At 41.8% G+C, this 23,452-nt stretch overlaps 2 protein-coding genes across 4 annotated transcripts in view; one reads left to right on the plus strand and one right to left on the minus strand.

Moving 5' to 3' along the window:
• zmat3 (zinc finger, matrin-type 3) overlaps positions 1 to 3,661 on the minus strand; it is an 8,656-nt gene extending 4,995 nt beyond the window's left edge. Inside the window, exons 1-3 of the mRNA XM_062556495.1 lie at positions 3,622 to 3,661; positions 757 to 1,184; positions 485 to 608 (exon numbers count right to left, since the gene is read on the minus strand). Coding sequence (XP_062412479.1) covers positions 485 to 608; positions 757 to 1,184; positions 3,622 to 3,661 — 592 coding nt within the window. The remainder of the gene's footprint in view (positions 1 to 484; positions 609 to 756; positions 1,185 to 3,621) is intronic.
• An 840-nt stretch (positions 3,662 to 4,501) lies between these two features.
• pik3ca (phosphatidylinositol-4,5-bisphosphate 3-kinase, catalytic subunit alpha) lies at positions 4,502 to 23,238 on the plus strand. 3 transcript variants are annotated; one of them, XM_062555645.1, is made up of 21 exons: positions 4,502 to 4,862; positions 6,976 to 7,380; positions 7,515 to 7,724; positions 8,242 to 8,492; positions 10,859 to 11,104; positions 11,233 to 11,318; positions 11,532 to 11,637; positions 12,499 to 12,651; positions 12,902 to 13,036; positions 13,377 to 13,501; positions 13,854 to 13,935; positions 14,042 to 14,206; positions 14,379 to 14,482; positions 14,625 to 14,796; positions 16,480 to 16,586; positions 17,340 to 17,461; positions 17,558 to 17,636; positions 17,760 to 17,930; positions 18,214 to 18,331; positions 18,421 to 18,572; positions 19,101 to 23,238. In XM_062555645.1, the coding sequence occupies exons 2-21, from the start codon at positions 7,029 to 7,031 to the stop codon at positions 19,369 to 19,371; spliced, it is 3,207 nt and encodes a 1,068-aa protein (XP_062411629.1). In that variant the 5' UTR covers positions 4,502 to 4,862; positions 6,976 to 7,028; the 3' UTR covers positions 19,372 to 23,238. The 3 variants fall into 3 exon arrangements, with proteins under 3 accessions (XP_062411629.1, XP_062411630.1, XP_062411631.1); XM_062555646.1 differs by having other exon boundaries at positions 4,502 to 4,775; XM_062555647.1 differs by lacking the exon at positions 4,502 to 4,862 and adding an exon at positions 5,247 to 5,336.
• The last annotated feature ends 214 nt before the right edge of the window (positions 23,239 to 23,452 follow it).

Genomic DNA, 23,452 nt, shown 5'->3' on the forward strand with positions numbered 1-23,452 from the left:
AGAGAGAGAGAGAGAGAGAGAGAGAGAGAGAGAGAAAGACAGGGAAGAATCGGAAAGAATCAGTGAGGCATCCTTTAAAATGGATTTACAGGATTATATTGTTGATCATAGGAACTCATAAAATGACGCAATAATAAACAGGAAGAGCCATGCAGGAAGGGCTGAAATATTGCAGGAGGGAAAAGAAACCGTGCAGTGCTCAAAGTTCATGGAGAAAAGGACAAGGACTGTCAAAGTCAACTTAAGTTTTCACTCCTACCGTCACTATGGGACTGCCATATAAATATGCCAATATTGAGTTCTAGAGGGTACCCATGGCACACTGCCCAAAATAGTGTTCTTCAATGTGGTATATGGCTTTAGACCTTGACAGTTATTGCTTTGTGACGGCACTAATCTGACCTACTACATCTAAGCAAGCAACGTTCACAGTCACAAACAAGGTGCTGTGGTCTGAAGTGCTTTACCTGCTTACATGTGGCACTTTCTGTTGGTGGGGTGGAGTTTGGTTGCTGGGAGACGGGCTCTGCTATCTCAGGTATTCGTATAGGAGGCGGCTGCTGGCTTCCAGCGTAGAAATTCCGCAGTTTCTTGCTATGGTTTTTCCCCTAGAACAAAAGATCGCAGGGGCAATTACATTGTAATTATACTTCACATTCCAGAAGCATAATGATGAGAGTCTATTGTGCTTCGGACACGGCAGGCCACTAAAAAGGCCAAGAGCGCTGCTGGCGCTAATTGAGTGGCAGTGCCCACCTGGTAATGGGCTTGGGCCTGCTGCGCTGAGTTGAGCGTGACGTTGCACAGTTTGCAGTAGAGCGGCTTGCACAGCTCCTCCAGGGTGGCATCCTGCTCCGAGCCCCCGGTCTGGCACTCCTCTTCCAGGGGCCTAGGGCCCGGCACGGGCACCGGCAGCGCAGACACCGGGGGTATGGGGGGCAACGGGGGTACCGGCGGCGGGCTGTGGACCATCTGGAGGTGGGAGTGCGGCGGCTTGGCCGTCATCGCGCTACAGAGGGGGTAGTGCAGCACATCTGGCGAGGAGAGCATCACAGGCGGTGGTCCGAGGGGCTGAGGGGTCGATAGCGGCTGGAAGGGCTGTGGCTGGAGCGGCTGGAGCGGCTGCGGCTGCTGCTGCTGCTGACACATCAGACTCAGAGGAGTTTTGGGAACAGACTCCAGGCCTGAGGGGGAGGACAGAAGAGGGGATGGTGACGACGTGGGCGGGCAGAGTGAGAAGCCAGCTACCAGCTGAAGGAGAAGAGGCTACGGCTTCGTCACGACTGCTGGAGGACCCGCAAATCCTCACGGAAGATTACGCAATTGCCACAACAAAAGGAATATGCTGTGTTGAAATCTAGATGGAAATGTACCTTGAAGTCTCTGTCAGTTGTGGAGTTCTGCATGTATAGCACATGCCTGTTGTACAGTATAGCGAGCACGCAAACAGGCCAGCTTCCTTCTGAATGCTATGAATTCTTTCTTCCCAGGTGCAAGTACATTGATTATCTCCTCTAATAAAATACACCTTATACTTTCCTTCAATACTCTTCAAGAAATGGTGGATGATTTGGTGTGTGTGTATAAGTGTGTGTGTGTGTGTGAGCGGGGGGAGGGGGGGGGGGTGTATATTTGGGCAACATGCAAGTTGTATGTGTGCTCTAGAGGAAGGGCAGTCAGCTCAGCTGTTCCTTTTTTCCATCCAGTGCATCAATTCCAATGGAGAGAATAGCCAACGATTCAATGATTCAGTCCTCTAAAATAACCTCCTGGAGATGACCCCTGGGTTCATTTCCGGGTGCCAGTAGGGTGACATTATGGGAATGGCATCTCGAGAGACTGAGCCCAGCATTAAATTCCAAAATAAGACCACCACTAATCAGACAAGCAGGGGAGGAAAATGCACAGCATGTCCCGTCAATGCCGTCAAACCAGAAGCTAAGCGTGTTTTAAACCTAACACTTAGTGAATTGTTGTTGCATTTCTGGCAATGTTAATGTATAACATAGATGTTACATTGCTAATGTGTACCATTTACAATCTGTCATTCAAAATGTAATTTCTCTTGTTCTGCTGTAAGATGAACCTGATATCACTTGGTCATAAGAGAATACCGTCCCAAAAATAGGTATAAGGAGGTCCTAGCCTACATAGTCATTGCTCAAGGTCAGAGTTGCAGTCCTACTTTCTCATCATGGACACATACATTGTTGCTTGAGACTCAGAAGTTTTCTTAGAACTAAATATTGAGGCTATAGTCATGAACTTTTACTAAAAAAAACAAAATGATTATTTTGTGTTATGGCATAGTATGGAATGAAACAACCCTCAACTCACTCAATTAAACAGGAAACAGTTTGAAGTCTCAAAGACTTAATACATGTGTCTTGTGACCTTCACACAAAAGACAACTCAGACAGACAACTCAGACCTCAGACAGGTATTTGTTACTTAATGAAAAGCAGGTTGTGTTACATGGCATGCCATCTCAAGACACTGCCTTTGCATGGAAACCGTGCAGACCACAGTATGCCGTTGTTTAGCCACATCAATAATTAAGGGAACAATGCTTAAATTACAAGCATGGTTGGTCTCAATGCGCCATGTCCACTAGTTCATTGCTCAGGCTTTTTGCATCTTTTGTGCTGTGATTTTTCACCACATCACAGGTGCACCTGGAGCAGGGTAGCCTAACCTCCAGCCACTGTCTTAATCTTACTTTTTACAACTGCATCACTAGCCAACCAATTGGACCCTGATCATGGTTTATAAATAATTAATTGGCAGATAATGCACCTCACTTTCTTCTGTTAATTTTAACGCATCAGTCCAGAACTTAAGAGAATATTTGAACATAATGTGATGAAGGGCAAATGTCTTCATGTGCTAATGTGAAATGTAGGACTAAATTTCATTTCATTTTCATTTCATCCTTGTAAAAAAAACACACACACAGAGAAGGGATATCAATCAACGGAACCAGAAAGCTCTATCCAGCAGTCAATCACTAAAAGTTAATCAATCACTAAAATAAGGCTTAATAACTGTACAGTAGCTGCAGCTGCAGCTGTTGTAGGTACAGCCAAAGATCCTTCATTACTATCTGGTACAGCTGAGCAGGTTTCGTTAGTGAAGAGGTGGAACATTCAGTCAGTTCCAACACATTTGGAGTATGATGCTCACCTGACGTCACTTGCTATAGTGTCGAGGATGTCTACAGGAAGGAGTCACTGGATGCAAAAAAATTTATAAACTCCTCACCAGATGATAATTCCAATTTAGTTTAAATCAATATGGAACTACTGCTCATATTAGGCTACCTTCTGGCCATACGAAGTTCACGGCTCGGGCATGCACAAGTAATGCTGCTAAGTGGCATGCACAATAACCCATGTAAGAAAGCATTAGAATATACTTGGTGTAGGTTGTTGAAATAAGATGTAACGTTAGCGTAACCAGGCAATTGGCTAACATCTTGCAGCTCATCTCTATGCATTCGCTGTATCATTGTCATGCACCAAAAAATCATAACGCTTGTCTTACCTGGTATGTGGGGGAAGTAATGGCTACTGTTCCCATAGCTTATATGAAGTGAACTGTAATTTCTGCTGTAATCATTACTTTGAATTACAGCATCCTTGCTCTTCACATTCATCGCCATCTTCACCGCATCCTACAGGCGAACTTCTTCCAGCTCGCTTCACCGTGCAAGACCGCGCACTTTGGAATAGGGTATGTGATAAGGGCGTGCATTTCTATCTAATGATATTAAAGACTCATTTGTTGGTGTATTTCCCTACCCTATTGATTTTAACGAAATGTGTCTTCGTATGGATTGGCTACATCCTACCTGCAAACGACGCCAAAAAGATTAATAAAAAAGAAATCGACTCATATTAGACTTGGCCCCTGAAGTTTGGTACAGTCCGATTTCCCTAATGGTTCAAGCAAACTCCTTTCTGTTTACAGGCTTAACAATTTTAGATTTTGATTTCCGAGTCACGTTCATTAGACCTATCTGATTAGGCTGCATTATCTGAGAAAGTAGGCATATTAAACATTTCTGTTGGTTAATTCCAAGGCTATAGGCTATTTATTTATTTATTAAACATGTTCTGAAGACAACTTGATTTCCCCTTTTCCAGTTATAGTAAAGCATGCCAATTATGCCTATACAATCATATCCTAAAAGTGTCCGAAAACAGCCCAGTAAACTTGCCTATTCTTTTTTTTAAGAGAAAAATATTGTGTTAGCTGGTCATTTCTTGTTGTAGGTCATTATAACGTTGCATTTTGCTCTCCAAAACCCCCTTTGACGATATTTTTTTCTTTCAAAACACAATCTGATTGCCTTTCCATTTATGATTCTGGGTCTCTACCATCTGCAATGGAATGGGAGGAGTTGATCAATAAAGTAGCCGTAGGTTGGCAAAGTAGCCCACTCTAGCCAAAGCCTATCAAAACTCGCGGGACAGTCGGTTTCAAGAAGAATTGGCGACGCTTTATCATACCAGTGTAGGGCTTCCTCTGCCGCGGCTAACTAGCGATTGGTAGCAAGCCCGGATTTAGCTAACACCAGTCGTGTTTACACGTGAACTAATTACAAAACGGTTTATATGACAGCTAGTTCTACATGTGGTATGCAATGGGGTCGGTGTGTGGGTCCATGCAGTCTATTGGATTTATCTGTAATGTATGATTTCCACGAAACTCTCCATGTCCAGACAAATGGGAATCGTTGTTGCTATGGAGAAGCTGCGACTGCCAAGATTGGGGTAGGCCGTAGCATCGTACTAGGGTTGCATTTATGACTGAAGAAAGAAAACAGATAGAGGATTGCCCAACAACTTTAAATAGAGAAGGTTAGTATTTAGGGAGTGGTGACATGACAATATTTTTGTGCATATGGTCGCTGACCACCATGATCTTGCAGCTGTGGCTAACTAGCTTCTAGCATAATTTGATAGCTGGCTTTCTAGCTATGGCTATCTAATGTCAAAGAGTGTAGAAGCTAACGTTAACGTCTTTGCTAACATTAGCTACCAATTATTTGGTTGGCATTTTATTATTTGCCAAGTTGTTTAACATCAACCTTTCACAGCTTCACTGTTAACTTGAGAAATAGGAGTTATGGCGATGGAGTTTGAGCTTCCTAGCCGTACTGTTTTTGTTATATGAACGTTAGTTGAAGAAAGCTGGTCTGAGTTTAGTTTTTGAAGATCTTAGCCAGCCAGCGATAGCAGAGGTGCTAACAGTTCTACCGTAAATGGAGCCTAGTTTCTAGCAATCCCAGCGATAGCAAGCTAATCTTAATTACACTGTATGGCAAAACAACGGTATGTGTAACGTTAATTGAGGCTCTGATAACACTACGACTTGTCATCTACCATAATGCTGTTTGCTCGCATCATATCGCTACATTTAACTTGGCTACCGATATCTTATCTGTCAAGGATTGTTTAGTTCTTTCAGTTTATTGTACGTTTAACCCCGCTAACGCAGAGGCACTGCAGCTACTGTTACAGCAAAGAGGGCTTATACTCTTCGGTTCCACCAAAACATCCACTAAAAAATGATGTCGAACTCGTTAGCATACCTTACTAATCATCCCGTTCTTACCAATTCAAGACAAGTGGTTCGTTTTCTGTTCTAAACGTTATTGTCAGCAGTAATTTGTATTAAATTATAAGGTAATGTATGGACTAGTGTTTGTATGACAGAATAACGTTAGCATAAGTGAGGAATATCCATGGGAATATCACTAATATTGTCTGCTGTAATGTCCAAGTGTAACCTAACGTTAGCGTTGGTCGGTTGAAGGTAACACATTTTGCAGAGCTGACATTAGCATGTTAACGTTATAGCTAGTCAACTAACGTAAGGCAACCTACTCCAACGTTAATATTACCTACATTTTGTTAGACAACCAAACTAGCTATGGTTAAAGTGGGCATGTGCCACTTGATACCAGCAAGCTGTCATCAACCAGCCAAATTCTGTGGGCATTGTGACAAGACGTTGGCTAAAAAAATTACTAAGCTTATCTAAATCAAAGTTGATCAAGTGAATGCACTCATCCGTTAACTTGCAAGGTTGTTTGTGGAAAGTACTAGCCAATAGCTGAAGTTCAGGCAAAGTTATGAACGCAAACTTAGGAAAATAGCTAAATGAAACATGTATCATAACCTTATTATTAACAGAGCTGTTTGCATCTAAGTTACTATCTGATTTAGCCTATTATCATTAACCACAGATGACAACTCATCTAGCGCTTGACTTAACACAGAAGGGGTGTCCATGGCCAGAATATGAAGGCAGACACTAAGAAGTTTTAACTTAACATCAATTATTTATGGTAAACATATTTTGTCAGATGAAACTCTACAGAGCAACTGCTAAAGGTCTGAGTGTCACATCAGGCAGGTCATTCAATTAATCCAAAAGCACATATATATATATATATATATATATATATATATATATATATATATATATATATATATATATATATATATATTTTTATGAAGTGATAAACTGGAGAATTGGCATTGGGCTTGGAGAATAAGTGATACTGATAGCCATTTCACTCATTTATTGTGTTGTTACTGAGGAAGGGGGAAAGGACGAGTCACCCTCTTCAGCTTCCAGTGCCAAATGTTTTGGCTTCCTTTAAGTGGGGAAAAAGCATTGCCTCCATGAGAAATACAAACTCTTGTCATGATACAGTGACTCACCTAGTGAGTGATTTATTTTCCTGGAAGGAGCTTACTGGGACAGCATTGTTGTTATGTTTACAGAGCAGTTGTTGGATAGTTTGATACAAAATGTCTCTGTTTGGTATGAGCTGATATGATGAAATGTCACATCAATATGGTGTCGTATTTGTTTATTTGTTAAGAAAATGCTCATTCCAACATGTGCCCATAATTTTTTGTGTTCTATTTACCCATTGGTCTTTCCCTTTTTCCCCAACAGAAGTTAAGGATATATTTTTCCCTTTGAAGTGAAACTGTGAAGTTTTAAGGAACATGCCGCCCAGGCCTTCTTCAGGGGAGTTATGGGGCATCCACTTGATGCCCCCGAAAATCCAAGTGGACTGTCTGTTGCCCAATGGCATGATCCTTACCCTGGAGTGCCTCCGTGAGGCCACACTAATCACTATCAAACATGAACTGTTCAAGGAGGCACGGAAATACCCGCTGCACCATCTTCTGCAGGAGGAGACCTCCTACATCTTTGTCAGTGTTACCCAGGAGGCAGAGCGAGAGGAGTTCTATGATGAGACCAGGAGGCTCTGTGACCTCAGGCTATTCCAGCCCTTCTTAAAAGTAATTGAGCCTGTGGGGAACAGGGAGGAAAAGATTCTCAACCGAGAGATTGGTAGGTTTCCTCCATCCTCCTTCCAGTGTAAACAAACACACACACACACACACACACACCTTGAGATACACCAGCAAGGAAAATGTGAAGCTTGAGATACACTGTATGCTGAGCTTTTTCCCATTCTCTTTCAGGTTTTGCGATTGGCATGCCTGTGTGTGAGTTTGATTTGGTGAAGGACCCCGAGGTCCAGGACTTCCGAAGAAACATTCTAAACGTATGCAAAGACTCTGTGGAACTCCGAGATGCCAATGGCCCTCATAGTCGGGCATTATATGTTTACCCTCCCAATGTGGAGTCTTCGCCCGAGCTTCCCAAGCACATCTATGCCAAACTTGACAAAGGTATGTTAACGTTAAGGCACAAACATGGACATTTAAGAGCTGTTCACACCAAGAACGATAAACTTAACGATAACTATAAACCAATATCGCTCTTGTTAATATGAATGACGACACACATTCACACATAAACAATAATGATAGCGACATGAAGAACAATATCGTTGGGGTTCACTTTCAGAATGATTTTGAGAACGATAAAAAGCTAACGGCCAATCAGAACCCTTCACATTTATTAACACGAGAAGAGTCTTTTTTATCGTTGGTCATTGTGAGCGCTTTTATTGTTATGGTTATAGTTATTGCTCTTGGTGTGGCCTTTTACACTAGGATTTTACACTATTCTTGGCTGATACTATTTATGCTTATTAACAATGCTCAAACCGTATATGATCCATTTTTACCTTGTTTTAGTTTTTTCTTCCCTCAGTAATATCTTCCGTACTTGGTCTTCATTTTTCCAATGTTGTGAATTGACTTGTTTTTATGCATCATTCATTAATGTTTTCTTTTCTTGTAGGTCAAATAATTGTGGTAATTTGGGTAATAGTCTCCCCGAACAATGACAAGCAAAAATACACACTCAAGATCAACCATGACTGTGTGCCGGAGCAGGTTATAGCCGAAGCCATTAGGAAGAAAACTAGGAGTATGCTGCTTTCTCCCGAACAGCTCAAAATGTGTGTGCAGGAGTATCAGGGGAAATACATCCTCAAAGTGTGCGGCTGTGATGAGTACCTGTTGGAAAAATATCCCCTCAGTCAGTACAAGGTAAATACTCCAGTTTATAGTATGTCATTCAAGGCTAAATATACCGTAATATTAACATTATTTCATCTGAGGACCATAGAATGTATTTTTTCTGTTGGATAATAACTGGCTTTACAGATATGTTTTTAGAATAGTGTATTTGCCAGTTCCCAAAATGCATCACATTTTCAGAATCCTCTATATTTCTTAGTCGAGAGGCACAAAAAAGAGGATACAGTATTGGTATGGTCAGCCTTGCAGTAAGGAAGCTGATTTCACTCGTGTGATATATTTGGGTCAGGAGGGGCCTGTAATTAACTAAGCCATGCAGTCAAGTGAAAGGAAAGATGCTTCATTCATGAGTACAAAATGTATATTTCTGAGTACATCAGTTGTGCCCCTGAGGTAAAAGTCCATAGCTATTAGGCTATTATATACTTTACGCAAGCTAGGCAGACGTTTTGAACACAGGATAGAGATTGTGCGGCAGTTGCTGCTCTGTGCCTTTCAGATGTGATGTACTTCTCATTAAACAGGGGCTAGCAGAGTCTGGGGAGACCTGTACGGTAGAAACAAGCATTTCTATTGAGGATAAATGAGCTCTTTACTGCTGAATCACTGGCTGCAAAAGGAAATAGCTCATCTACTGGAAGAAGGGTCTCTTGTCTAGAGATGGTGCCCTTTGCGGAAACACACAGAGTGCAACTCGCGCTTGCTTTGCGTTATCAATTGCGTCTTCATCAGCTACACTTCATGGCTCCCTTTTGTAACTGGCTGTGTCTGGTTTACATACTTGCGTTGAGTAAGAATGACTAAACCATTCCCTGGGTGTCTCTACAAGTCCTGTAAAAAGTGGGAAAAAATACCCTGAGCTTTTGCTTGCCAGTTACGCTGTTACTTATAGATATTGACATAGGTCTACTAATGTATCATGTGGCAAATGTTGTCATTTACCTTTATTTTTTTTTGAAGACTGTAACATTAACCTGATGTGTGAATGTCTTTAAAGCCAACATTACAGGCAAAACATTTCGTATGACATGTGAGACCACATATATTCTTCAGTAGGGAAACCTTTGTTTTGTTTGTGTGTTTTTGACGCTGTTTGGCAAGGAAAGATTTTGAAATTGTCCAGCCTTGGATCCACATTTGTTTTCAGCTTGTGTGTTTTGTCCAAGTTGGCTAACTTCAATTGGCTTAATCCACAGTTTTGATCTTTGTGCTACTCGGTCCTCTGAATAGACTTTGAATAGCAAACAGTGGCAACCATGAAACAGTCTTGTGGTTCCATTTTACAGGTGTAACTCATGGTTGTGTCGAGAAAACATCAACATTTTTCACCTCTACTTTTATACACACAGAATTAGATTAACCTCACTCTGCCAGCCTGTATCTTAGATATTTTTTTATCTCACTGAAATACTAGTCTGGCTGGACCAATGATTTCAAACACCCAAAATATTTTCCAGTGGAGAATAAACTCTCTCCACATAATGAAATTAAGTTAATGAGTCTAGTATTATCAAGCTACTGACCCATAACTGTTTACAGTTGTTCCTGTGTCATCTGATTATGTAGATATTTTTGGGCTGTTTTTATTCATTGACTTAAAATGTAGAAGGGTCTGACATGTGAAGACAAACCAGAAACAACATAATTAAAGCACATGTTAACATTTACCAATATTTTTTTATTTGTTATGCGCTCATCATTACACATATGTTATCAGAAGCAATTTAATTTTGTCTGCTGAAAAGATTTGACAAAATGTGTTCTATCAGGTCATATAAATGCATAGTGATATTCTGGTCTTGAGACATTGTGCCCAGTGTTGGTTGTTTTGGAAAATGTGAAGCAATAAACTGATATGAGGCTGTCCATGTCCAATCTTAGAATCTTGCCGTGGCTGTCCTTCACCTAAACGGGTTCAGTGAGGTTGTTTCCATTTTGCACATGGGTGGACTGTGGGTGTGGACATTAAGTTTATCCTCCATGTTTTGATTCATTATGATCATATGTATGCTCTTTTTATGATGGAAAGCATTGCTATGCAGAAATAGAGAAATACGTTCAGATTAATTTAGGTTGTACGCAGCCATGAAGTGATCATCTGTCCCATATAGACTTCAACATACTGCTATGCAAGGAGTTTTACAGAAAAGCGTATGTGTCATCTTGTGTCACAATAATGCAATTGCGCAATTTGCTGTAGTTAGTAGAGGTGTTCAAAATGCAAACAATATGAGTTTCTTAATGTCGCCATTGTCACTTGCACAGCTTCTTGTGTCTTAGATATCAATGTAATCGGTTATTTCTAAACAAATAGCACCTTTATGTTTGAACTGCTGACATGTACCTAATGCTACCTGGCCTCCTGTTTCTTTCAGTATGTCAGGAGCTGTATTATGCTGACTCGAATGCCCAACCTGATGCTGATGGCAAAAGACAGCCTGTACTCTCAGCTACCAGTGGACAACTTCACTATGCCCTCTTATGCCCGTCGCATCTCCACGGCAACTCCATACATGAACGGCGAGGCCTCCACGAAGTCCCTGTGGACAATCAATGGCATGTTGAGGATACGTGTGCTATGTGCCACATACGTTAATGTAAACATCAGGGACATTGATAAGGTTGGTGTTCCTTCTCGTACTGTTCCATCAACTGTTATACATTCATCTTTCTTTGAAATTGTTACGTAGCTGACTTAAGTTGCATGTGGGTAGTCTAAGTCTGTTATCTGTTGTTGTTGTTGTTGTAGATTTATGTGCGGACAGGGATCTATCATGGTGGTGAGCAGCTGTGCGATAATGTGAACACACAACGTGTACCATGCTCCAATCCCAGGTAATAAACAACCCCCTTGGCTAGGTAGTTGTTTGCCATTTTTTATGCAGCACTTTAGAAGTGTGTGTTTTCCAATTCAGCTTTCGTCTTCATCAGCAGGGTGGATGACGGTTCTTGACAGCATGTTGTTATTTTATGTAAAGCAGTGATGCTTGCTCTGTTCTCCTCGACCACTGTTGATTCTGGTTCTTTCTGTTTTGCATTGGCCTGCAGGTGGAATGAATGGCTGCAATATGACATGTACATTCCTGATATCCCAAGGGCCGCCCGCCTCTGTCTGTCCATCTGCTCGGTGAAAGGGAGGAAGGGGGCAAAAGAGGTAACTGCCTGATGGCAGCTGAGACCAAGCGAGATCCTTAATTAGGTAGCCGTATATGTCGGCGCAGGCCCGGGTCTGTTTCACTGTCTTCTCCGCATTGGCTGATTAGTGGGCTCTGTCTGCATGTGTTTTTTTTCCCTGCTTAACCAAATGTGGTCGGGTTACAGGTTCAAGCTCTCGCTTTTATTACATGGTGTGATTGTGGCGGAGTGGTAGGGCCTGTGTGTAACTGATATTTTTGGAGAAGCAATTGCCCCGAAAGAGTCACTCCGTGGAGCTTGAACGCATATGTGCTACTACAAGGGATTTGCGTCGAAGTTTCTATTTTTAGCTAAGCTCTTGAAAAAGGAAAAAAAAAAAAAAACAAGAATAATTTGGGTGCACACATACTTGCTCAAATGCAAGTTGCTATAGAAAACTGTAGTCTGTTCAAGAGAGATGGGGGAATAGATGCTAAGTAATAATGTCATACTGTATGACAGCAGCGCTAAAATAACTCCTAAAGCTGAACAGTTACACTTCCTTATTTGTACAGCACATCTTCCCATTGCATATCCTAAACGCTCAGAGTATTATGTTGGTGTGCTGGTATTTGCTTGTTCAGAGTACAACCTCTTGCCTTAAGATGGATAGAATAACAATATTTTCAGCTGTGCACAATTCTAGCTAATTTTTTATGTGTATAGTCAATGTAATAGCTTTTGTGCTTGTGCGATTCAAGGACAGTATCTGGTGTCAAATCCATGTTTGTAGCTACTTAAATGGCAAATAAGTTAACAAAATAGCTGTTTTTAATCAGTGCCTTTTGTGCATGGCACAGATATACACAGAAAGGTCACTCCTGATTTTTCCACTACACAGGAGCACTGTCCACTTGCCTGGGGAAATGTGAACCTCTTTGACTACACTGACACTCTGGTGTCCGGCAAGATGGCGCTGAATCTTTGGCCAGTGCCTCATGGCCTGGAAGACCTGCTCAACCCTATTGGTGTCACTGGCTCCAATCCAAACAAGGTAAATGCCCAGCTCACAAAACATGTTCTGAAGTTCACCTTGCAGCCTTACAGTATCAGGTGTAATAAAAACACAGGGCTATGGCACACCTGTGCAAATTGATAAATATTTGCCATGCAGATCCTCATTTGTCAACAGCGCTATGGCGGCAATGCAATGGCCACAATACAAGCTTTATCCCCAGTCAACGTAGAACCGTGAGCTGAGCGTTTTTTACCTACTGTATGCCATCTGCATTTCTTGGTTTTAGGAAACCCCTTGCCTGGAGCTGGAGTTTGACTACTTCAGCAGCCCTGTGAAGTTCCCCGACATGGCCACCGTGGAGGATCATGCTAATTGGATCATATCTAGAGAGATGGGGTACAATTACTGCCAAACTGGTCAGGTAAGCGCATTAGCCAAGGCCTATTTGAATTAACCTGTAATGAACATCTGTTGGTGGTCATCATGTTCGGTGAGCTTGCCGACATGCTGCTAGAGGAGAAAATTCCAATAGCAGATGTCTGTATGTTAATTTTGTAATGCCAAAATAAAGTGAAGGGAAGGAGTGTCTTTCTTGGCACCATTGTGCGCTGTACTTATCTGGCTGTGTGTCCTACTGTATGTTATGTCTCAGTCAGGGGATGTGCTTGTTAATTAGTGATGCCAGATCAAAGAAGAAGATTGCCTCTCTACAACTGCACCGATGCTGATGGCAGCTACCTTTTGTATGCTTTCATTTCCAGAGTTCCCGCCTGGCTCGTGACCATGCCATGACTGAAAGTGACATCGAGCAGCTCAGACATTTGTGCAACAGAGATCCACTCTCTGAGATCACTGAGCAGGAGAAGGACTTCCTGTGGAGGCACAGGTACCCTCACGGAACCGCTTTTCCTGTCTTTGCCATTCACGTCTCTGAGTGCGGAATGACTCTAAAGGGGGGTTACACACAAAGATTGAACCTGTTACGATATTTACGATTATCGGCGCTGAACATTTTCTGAGGCAGTTGTCGGGAGAATTTTGACTCTTATCACACCACACACTACAAGAGAATCTCATAAGATAATCTTAAGAGCTTAAGATAATCGGCCGTTTTCTGTCTTTGGTCGGAAGGGGGAAAATCAGGTTCATTCTAACCATGGGCTCTCCCCACTCCCTGAGTAGCTGTCTGGAAATGATTGTAGTTGATTTACCGTGTGTATCCTGTTTTGTCTTATCAGGCAATATTCTGCAAATATGCCAGAAGTCTTGCCCAAGATTTTACTTGCAGTGAAGTGGAACTCACGTGATGAAGTAGCACAGGTAATACTTGTTTACTTATTTGGCAGTATGTGTTGAGGCAATATACCTTTCATGCCATAGCCTATATATTGATGACTTGACTAAGCTTGTTATTTGTCATGTTTAGATGTATTGCCTTCTGAAAGAATGGCCAGCAATAAAACCCGAACAAGCCATGGAGTTGCTAGACTGTAACTATCCAGATCCAATGATTCGGGACTTTGCTGTACGGTGCCTTGAGAAGTATTTGACAGATGACAAACTGTCCCAGTACCTCATTCAGCTTGTTCAGGTAAGATCACTCTGGGTAAGATTATAGGCTGGTGACTGTGGCTTTTGTGGTCATGGCGGAAAACATCAGAGACATTTTTATCCCCTGCTTCCTTTCATTTCGATTGATTCTTAAATGTGTTTATATGTCAATCAGATCTCACTGTCTCACCATCTTCTCTTTCTCACATAAGGTCTTGAAGTATGAGCAGTACCTAGATAATCCTCTGGTCCGATTTTTACTGAAGAAAGCCCTAACTAACCAGAGGATAGGACACTTCTTCTTTTGGCACTTAAAGTGAGTGAAATGGTCACTGAATTACTGTAAATTCCTGCAAAACAAGCCTTGATGACTTCAACTATTCCTTTAAGCAGGGCTGTATAGTGCAAAAAAAAAATAAGAGTTCATTCAGTGTGTGTGTGTGTGTGTGTGTCTGCAGGTCAGAGATGCACAATAAGACTGTGAGCCAGCGCTTTGGGCTGCTGCTTGAGTCTTACTGCCGTGCGTGTGGCATGTACCTGAAGCACCTGAGTCGACAAGTAGAAGCCATGGAAAAGCTCATCAACCTCACCGACATCCTCAAGCAGGAGAAGAAGGATGAAACTCAGAAGGTAAGACCACAAACTGCACATTCTCTCCTGGTTGACGTTGTGTGTGCAAGTCCCAAAGCATGGAAACAAATTAATGTCTTTTTTTTTTTTTTTTTTTAAACAATATACCAAGCTGTATTATTTCCCTGGTGAAGTAGTTGTTTATTTCACATTCCTCATTTGAATAGAAAAATGCAAAACATTAGATAGATTGCTTAGTAATGGCTTGAGTATGTATGATTCCAAGGCTGTATTTAGAGGTCTATTTGCCATCTCATTCATCAAATTAACCCCAGTTCTTGCATTTTTGGTCTCATGCCTATCCAGTTCCACAAATGACTGCACATACACAAACCTAAACAAACACAAGGCGTTAGGAATACCAGCTACACTGATAGTTATCGGAAAGCAAATTCTCCAGGGACTCTGCATGCCAAATGAACAGAGCCAAGTCAGTGCGGTACGGCCAGAGCCAGCAAGCACCGGTCTGTTCCTGCCCACTGGCAGGCCCATGGCTGGCTTCTAAATAAAGTTCCAGGTTTGCTGCCATCTCCCGAGTCTGCCTGCCCACACACTGGGCTCGGCTTCGTTAGCTGGACTAGTCAAGCGTGGTGGCAGCAACGGCAGTCGGGAGATTTGGTTTCCAAGAAGACTCAACCCTTGTGCACCCTCATTGTAATGCAAGTCAAGAGGAACAAAAGTGTCTGTCAAGAGACTGCATGGTCGTTTTAATGAAACTGTGTGGAGTGAGCGGTGCATTAAGGTTAAACCAAGAATTAGAATAAGCTATTGTTCCTAAATCATAATTAATGCTGCACTTACATGATGGTCACAAAGGCCAGCTTTTGAGATGCTTGCTTTATGTGCAAGGTTTTGGTAGGTCTGTGAATTAAAATGTTCATCTTTTTGTTACAATTGAATGCACCTACGGAGTTAGGTGTGATGCTGACACATACTATACGTTTTTAAAAATAGGTAACACTGCTAATTATGTAGAACTTTAATTAATGTAGAAAAAATGTATGTGAAAAACCGATCAGAGACCAATAGAGATAAGAGGTGCCTTACATGTAAAGTTTATACGTCCTCCCTTGCTCCTCGGGCCTCGATCCTCACTGATCTGCATAAAGAAAGGTAGACGAAGGGATAGACTATCGTTGTTGCCGCCCCATCATTCTTTATGTAGATCAGTGAGGATCGAAGCCCGAGGAGCGAGGGAGGACGTATAAACTTTACATGAGAGGCACCCATTGTATTGGTAGGATTTTATTGATACTGATACCAAAATCGATATTGGTTAACGATACCGGTTCTTTTCGATACTCTTATTGATACTTAACACTATAGCAAAGAAGGAAAATTAAAGGATGAAGAATAGGACAAACAAAGCGTTGCGCCAAAAACTCAACTACTGAGTTTGTCAACAGAAATCAGATCAGCCCTCAACACAAACAGCCTGATGGCGCATATGGCATAGACTCTATGCCATATGCGGTGGCAGACTTCTATGTTGCCATAGAATGTCAACATTAATAGTAGCACCGTTTGTCTGGGAGCTTAACAATACCTTGTATTGACAAGGAATGGACAGGTATTTGTTTGGTATCGCTAATCGATACCCATCCCTAGGGAATGAATGCTATTGCGTGTGATATATCCAGCATGTCTTTCTGCTAACTTAGGCCATGCGCTCTCTTTCTCCAGGTGCAGATGAAGTTCCTTGTGGAGCAGATGAGGAGGCCGGACTACATGGATGCTCTCCAGAACTTCACCTCCCCACTCAACCCAGCGCACCAGCTGGGCAACCTACGGTAAGCATGTAGTAAGCAGCTAATGCCACGTGTGATAAAAGGACAATAATGCCTCCCAGATTTGTTGCCTCCACCTTTCCATTGAATTGTACTCCCAGACTTTTGGCTGAATATCCATAAGCTTCCAGTAAATGTTGTCTTTGTGAATCATGTGAATGAAATTTTTTTGTGGATAATCACAGACTCTAGAATGAAGTTGTGAATAGACAAGAAAATTGTCTGGCTGATCTAAGCAATACAGCAGACCAGTTATTTATTATTTGGAACAACGTCAATGAACTTGCGTAACTCTGGGCAAATTCCTCTTGTAATGAAGTTGAATCATAATCAGAACATGACGTAAATTGTGGAGTTGCAAGTGAATTTTGTGGTCACATTCTTGGCCAGTGTCTCTGGACAATGATCATTTCTGTTGTGCGTGCAGCCTCAAAAACCTCACATCTGCCGACCTGTCTTTAATTTTTAGGATTTGGTTAGTAGAGTAGTGTGCAAATTTCTGAGTTTTGTGTGTGTTTTTGTTTTGTGTGTGTGTGTATTGTATTGTCTTCCCTGTCAAACATTCTAAAGATCTCTGGGGCAATCTTAATTTAAGAAATAATACTACAGTTTTATGCTGTTCAGTTAAGGGAAGTGAAAAATGTTCCGTTGTCTTTTGTTTTATTGATGACTCTTATCTAACTTAATGCGACCCGTATTGAGTATTATTGATGTGTAGGGCTGAAATGTCTTTTTTTTTTTGTTAATCTCTGCCAGGTTTGATGAGTGTCGAATCATGTCGTCAGCCAAGAGGCCATTGTGGCTGAACTGGGAGAATCCCGACATCATGTCAGAGCTGCTCTTCCAGAACAATGAGATCATTTTCAAGAATGGAGACGGTAACTCTCCCCCCACCTCTTTGGCACCACACACACGCCTACACTAGTCCACTACCGAATCTCAGTCTAACCCCTTACCTGTGTGCTCTCTTTCAGATCTACGGCAAGACATGCTAACACTTCAGATCATTAGAATAATGGAAAACATCTGGCAAAACCAAGGCTTAGACCTAAGGTACTTCACGGAATAGGAATTGCTCTACAAATTCTGACCTCCTGATTCTAACTCTTCTCTCCATCTCATGTGAGAAGTTGGTTTTGAACTGATTGTTTGTGGCGTGTTTCTGCTTTGCCTCAGGATGTTGCCGTATGGTTGCCTTTCTATTGGCGACTGTGTGGGTCTGATTGAAGTGGTGAGAAGTTCCCACACCATCATGCAGATCCAGTGCAAAGGAGGCCTCAAGGGGGCGCTGCAGTTCAACAGCTCCACCCTACACCAGTGGCTGAAGGACAAGAACAAGGGAGAGATGTACGAGAGAATTCATTTCATTTATAATAATAATTACTTGGACTTATGTAGTGCCTTTCATAGTACCCAAGGTGGCTTAACAAATGGGGGGAGGTGGGAGAAATGTTTCGAGGTGCTTTTTCTACATGGGCAGGGATGGGGCAGAGCGAACATGGAGTGGTAGAGTATTCCAGAGTGTCCTTCATTTAATTTGTGTTCATTTCATTCCCATTTCTACACTGTTTAATAATGCCCCCCCCCCCCCAAGTCTCTGTTTGATTGAGAAGTCTTTTTTTTTCATTAGGTATGATATGGCCATTGACCTGTTTACACGATCATGTGCTGGCTATTGCGTAGCCACATTCATTCTGGGAATAGGAGATCGACATAATAGTAACATTATGGTGAAGGATGATGGACAGGTAGGCTCAATGTCCCATGCTGCCAAGTTTCCTCCTAGTAAAACTTTTATGTGTTTGCCAGACAGTAACTGTGAATATCTTCCGTTCAGCTGTTTCACATAGACTTTGGCCATTTCCTGGACCACAAGAAGAAGAAGTTTGGCTACAAAAGAGAGCGAGTGCCCTTCGTCTTAACACAAGACTTTTTAATAGTCATAAGCAAAGGGACGCAAGAGTGCACAAAAACAAGGGAGTTTGAGAGGTTTGTGTTTGGTTCTATCTTTGTGTGTGTGCCTGTCTGTTTTCAGTCTGCTGGAGAGAATGCCTCTCTTGTGCTCTGAACCTAATCATTGGGCCATTGGCCGGCCGAGAGAACACCCGCCCAGTGCCTGGAGTGGAGGGAGTGTGAAGAGTGGGCCAAAAAAACAATGCTCCCTTTTATGTTTCCTAACTGGGCTTCCCTGCTTGCCTCTTCCTAGTACTCCCCATTCTGACAATAGTCTGACGCGGCACCGCCTGCCAAGTTTCCTGCCTCCCTCTCACACTTCCGTCTTCCTCTATCAGGTTTCCAATTCAGTTGCCCCTGAAAGAGCTCTAAAATGAACAGGCTCATCCAAGATGGCACTGAAAGGTGCAATTTGTCTCCTGTTAGGTTTGCATTTATTCAAGACGGTCTGGAGACTTAATGGGCGGAAATGGGTTCTGTGTGAGCCATTAGAATGACTCGTTTATCTTTTCAGTTGATGTCTTATTACAAATTTATATATGTGTTTCATGTTTGTCGATATAGGTTCCAGGAGATGTGCTACAAGGCCTACCTAGCTATCAGGCAGCATGCAAACCTGTTCATCAACCTCTTCTCCATGATGCTGGGCTCTGGGATGCCCGAGTTGCAAAGCTTCGATGACATTGCGTACATCCGCAAGACCCTGGCCCTGGACAAGACGGAGCAGGAGGCCCTGGACTACTTCATGAAGCAGATGAACGACGCTCATCACGGCGGCTGGACCACCAAAATGGACTGGATCTTCCACACCATCCGGCACCACGCCCAGAACTGAGACGAGGGACTCTGAGCACACGCAAAAGGGCGCGGAGCGTCCGCAGTTCGAGCGGAGGGTGGACGTACAGTCGTACGGAATGGTTGGACGGACGAACTGACGGACGGACAAACGGGACGGAACACACACTGCCCCCTCCCCCTCCCCCCCTCCTTCTGTAGGTTGGCACAGTGGCACACTCAAACCTCATGAACTCGTAGGGGAACGCTGTGAGCGGCCTACAGAGCACTACACAATCCAGAGTGACGTTTCTTTGTTTGTTTTTTTTTTTTCGTCTTTTTACTCTCTTCATTCTTTGTTTGTGTTTCTCTCACCTGCAGCATCTTTAAAAGAAGAGACTTTACCTGCCTACAACCAATGGTTCCCAGTGTAGTACCTGCCAATTCCTCTGTCTCTCCTCAGTGTTGGCTGCTTATTTTTGGAATTACTTTCATGTTTGGAGAGACTGTTTGGAGTTGTTCATTCCTTTCATGCCACTTTGTAAGATAACTAAAAGAGACAAACAAAAAAAAAAGCAACAACAAAAAAACAACAATCGCCTCTTTACGTTTCAGGAGCTTTGGGGGTGTAAAGTCTTCCTCAAACTTTCAATGCCTTTCAAAATATGCACGGAACTCTGAAACTCCCAAGCAAAACAGGGTATTATTTCTTTCAGCCTGCTTCCCCTCCCTCTTTCCTGTCCATTTGAGGTCTACAACTTGTCCCTGTCAACTCATGTACACACACGCACTAAAAAGATGTTGCTGTTGAAATGACTGATGTGCAGAGAGGCACAGCTGCGACACCTTGTGTACACGGCTGGTAACAACAGCATTTCACTGTCACCAACATACTAGGCTCCCGAAAGCTTCTCTGACATGCCTGATCAAGCTGAGGTGTTTTTATTTATTTACTATATTTTTTTTGTTCTCTTCTGCGTTTTTCCACCCCTCCCCCGTCTCTCTCATAGTGTGCTTGTTATACCTTAACAACATGGGCCCAGTTTATTCTGTCAAGAAAGATGAATGTGCAACTAGAACCCCCGTGCAGTGTAGATATACAAAGCCTTAAATGTAAGTTGAAGTGCAATGAGCGAGTGCTTGGTTCTGCGCTCGTGTTTTGGATTCTATAGGAAAGGCAAGTGCAAGTCTATGGAAGAGTGCTGCTTAGGTAAAGCGCATCCTGCGTTTTAGATGATTCGGCTGAGATGAATGTCTGAGAGCTGTTGGTTCCCTTTTTTTAATGCGGAGTCATATTTCATTGTGCAGACAGAGGGTTGTGACATGGGCAGTCCTTGTATGAAGACAGAAAGGTGCTAAGAGATCGTTTCATAAATGCGGCAAAAGGAAACTGTGAAATTGGGATTGAGTGGATTTGTTCGTTGTGTGTAACACTATAGTATGTTTAGTCTAAATAGCTGTATATATATTTAACTGCTTTGCAATGATCCCAACCTTCCTTATGGTGGAAATTGTACAGTGAGATATTGTAAAGGAAAAAAGAACAGAACTGTAACTACATCGTGTGCGTGCGTGCGTGCGTGTGTGTGTGTGTGTGTGTGTGTGTGTGTGTGCGCGCTAGTTAACCGTGTGCTTATCAACCCTGACTTTTATGCCACCAAACCAAAATGGGCGTATCTGAAAAGTCCTGTTGAGAGTACTAGTGTTATGTTGGCATTAGTCTGAGCAGTCCAATCATTTGGTTATGTAACGTTACATTTCCGACCAGCTATGGCCCAGTATCAGGAAAATGTACCCCTAAAGACAGATGAGCATGATTTATTAACAGACAGGAATGAACTTCCCAAGCTAGGGTGATGGTATATTTTTAGACTTTCAATATCCCTGTCGGCATACAAGGCCTGTGGAAATAGGGGTCATCCTCTAGTCCATTTGATGATGTCCATCAAATCGGCTAACCAGATGTGCGCAGTCTGTAGGAGCTCACTAAACAAATTGTGACAAAAATTTCAACATGTTTTGAAAAACTGACAAGGTTCTTAATGGGGTGAAATCATGCTTTGAGGTGGACTTCAGTCTGTTCAGAAACTTCTCTTTGATCAATGGAAGAAAAGGGCATTCGCTGTAGAACCTTTCTGCCCAGCAAATGTTTTTCTTTGTATGAGCCAAAGCCAAAGTTTTTTTTTTTTTTTTTGATTGTTTGTCCTTTTTAAGATGGTATTTCGTCTTACCATTGAGAACACAAAGCACTGAAGTGGTCAGGCAAAGTCTCCTCCATGAGGTGTGATTTTGATTATAACATGCAGAGAAACAGTGTTTGCACAGTAGAATACCACACAGAGTGTGAGTTATGTTCTCAGATATGCTAGAAAGGCTCAAACTAGCTTTGTCTGAAAATGTAGAGTTATAAGCTCAGACGGAGAGAAGGCTGTAGTGTGGGGATGTGTCAGTTTCTGAGGATGTTTCTGCAATTGACAAAAAAATTACAGAAACTCAGTAATACAAAACTAATACACTTCCGAATTGAAGGATCATGTCCAAATTCATTTGACGATCAAACATGTAGCTATATTACAAATGCATCAAACATCAACACTTTTCCCTCCAGACCATTTCCATCAAATCTCGAACTTTTTTGGATTTGATTGTGCAATTCCAGACTTCTTACGCATTCATCTGCGATACTTGAGGGTTAAAAAAAAGACGTGGTTCTCATATGCAGTAAACCAATGAATAGGTATACACAGTTTGACAATAGTTGGTGTATGCAGGTGTTTATTGCACTTTGTAATTGTTTTCCTTTTTTGTTTGTTTTTCCTTCAAATGCCTTTTTCTTTTGTTTGAAAGGACAGATGTTAATTCTCTTGCATGTATTTTTAAGCAATGTAACCAATTGTACTCCTTTACTATATGAAATGGATCAGATGCATTAGAAGCTAGAAATGCTGAGCAGCCTTACATTGGCCCCCTTTGAAGCCATTAATTGCATGGTTCTCCTCACTCTCTTTGGTGTTCTGTTGTCTGTACAGGCTACAGATCCTCCTGGGCTGGACCCACTAAAGGCCCATTGGAATTATTATGTCATTTTGTGGTTAATGCTTTTAAACCTTTTTTTTTTTTTTTTTACAGCAACTGGGACTATATTGAGATGTTGGACTTCTAACATCTTTTCTATGACAAAAAAAAGAGAGAAATGAAAAAAAAATCCTTTCATACTTCAGTTTCAAAACGTTTTACTTGAATTTCATGGCTCAGAATCACCTTTGTATGTCAGAAACAGAGCTGTTGTTGCCATGTGGTGTAGCACTGAAGGTTGGCTTGCATAGGCAGTTTCATACCGATCGTGAATGTTCAAATCTTTTAGGTTGTTTAAGTCGCACTATGGTTAGAAACACTAATGAGTGCCCATTTGGGCCCTATTTTGAAGTAAAAAAAAATTAAAATGCATTTGACATATTTGAGGACTTTCAGAAGGTGATTTTGAAAAGCAAGGTCAATATGGTTCCTGTGTTGTACTGAAATGATTGCAGTGGTTACATTTCTGTACCATTCTGGAGAGTACTTGTACTTCTTAGCCATTTACATCTTAAATTCTATTTTCATACATCATTATTAGTATTATTATTATTATTATATTCTCGCCATCACTATGACTATATTATGGGCCAAATACTCTTACATACATTCATTCAGCATGAGATTTGAATAAGAAATCCCTATTTGGTTTATTTTCATGTACCTTTTAAAGTTTGGCCTAAGACTGCACTCTAGTAACCCCCTATTACATCTAAATTACTAACCAATAACAGACCCCAATTTTCATTTATGTACTTTCATTGTGCACCACAGTTAACTTGCTTTGTACCCTGTTTGTCTCCAGTATTTTGAGTGTTATGTGACAATGTACAAATAAACATATTTCAGTATATTACAGTACTTGAATGGTGTTCTTAAAAATATCAAATTTGTCCAAAATGCTAGTTACACCCCAAGAGACATGTTAGTCAGTAGTAAACAACAAGTGCATGGATCTTCATCTTGTGAGTGACAACAACTCTAGCCAAATTCTTTTAGGCCTATTTTCTATGAGCCAATCAGGCAAATCCTCGTGAAGAGGCCGTTACCATAGTGATTCAAACAAA

This window comes from Sardina pilchardus, chromosome 15 (assembly GCF_963854185.1).
Source record: "Sardina pilchardus chromosome 15, fSarPil1.1, whole genome shotgun sequence".
Classification (NCBI taxonomy): domain Eukaryota; kingdom Metazoa; phylum Chordata; class Actinopteri; order Clupeiformes; family Clupeidae; genus Sardina; species Sardina pilchardus.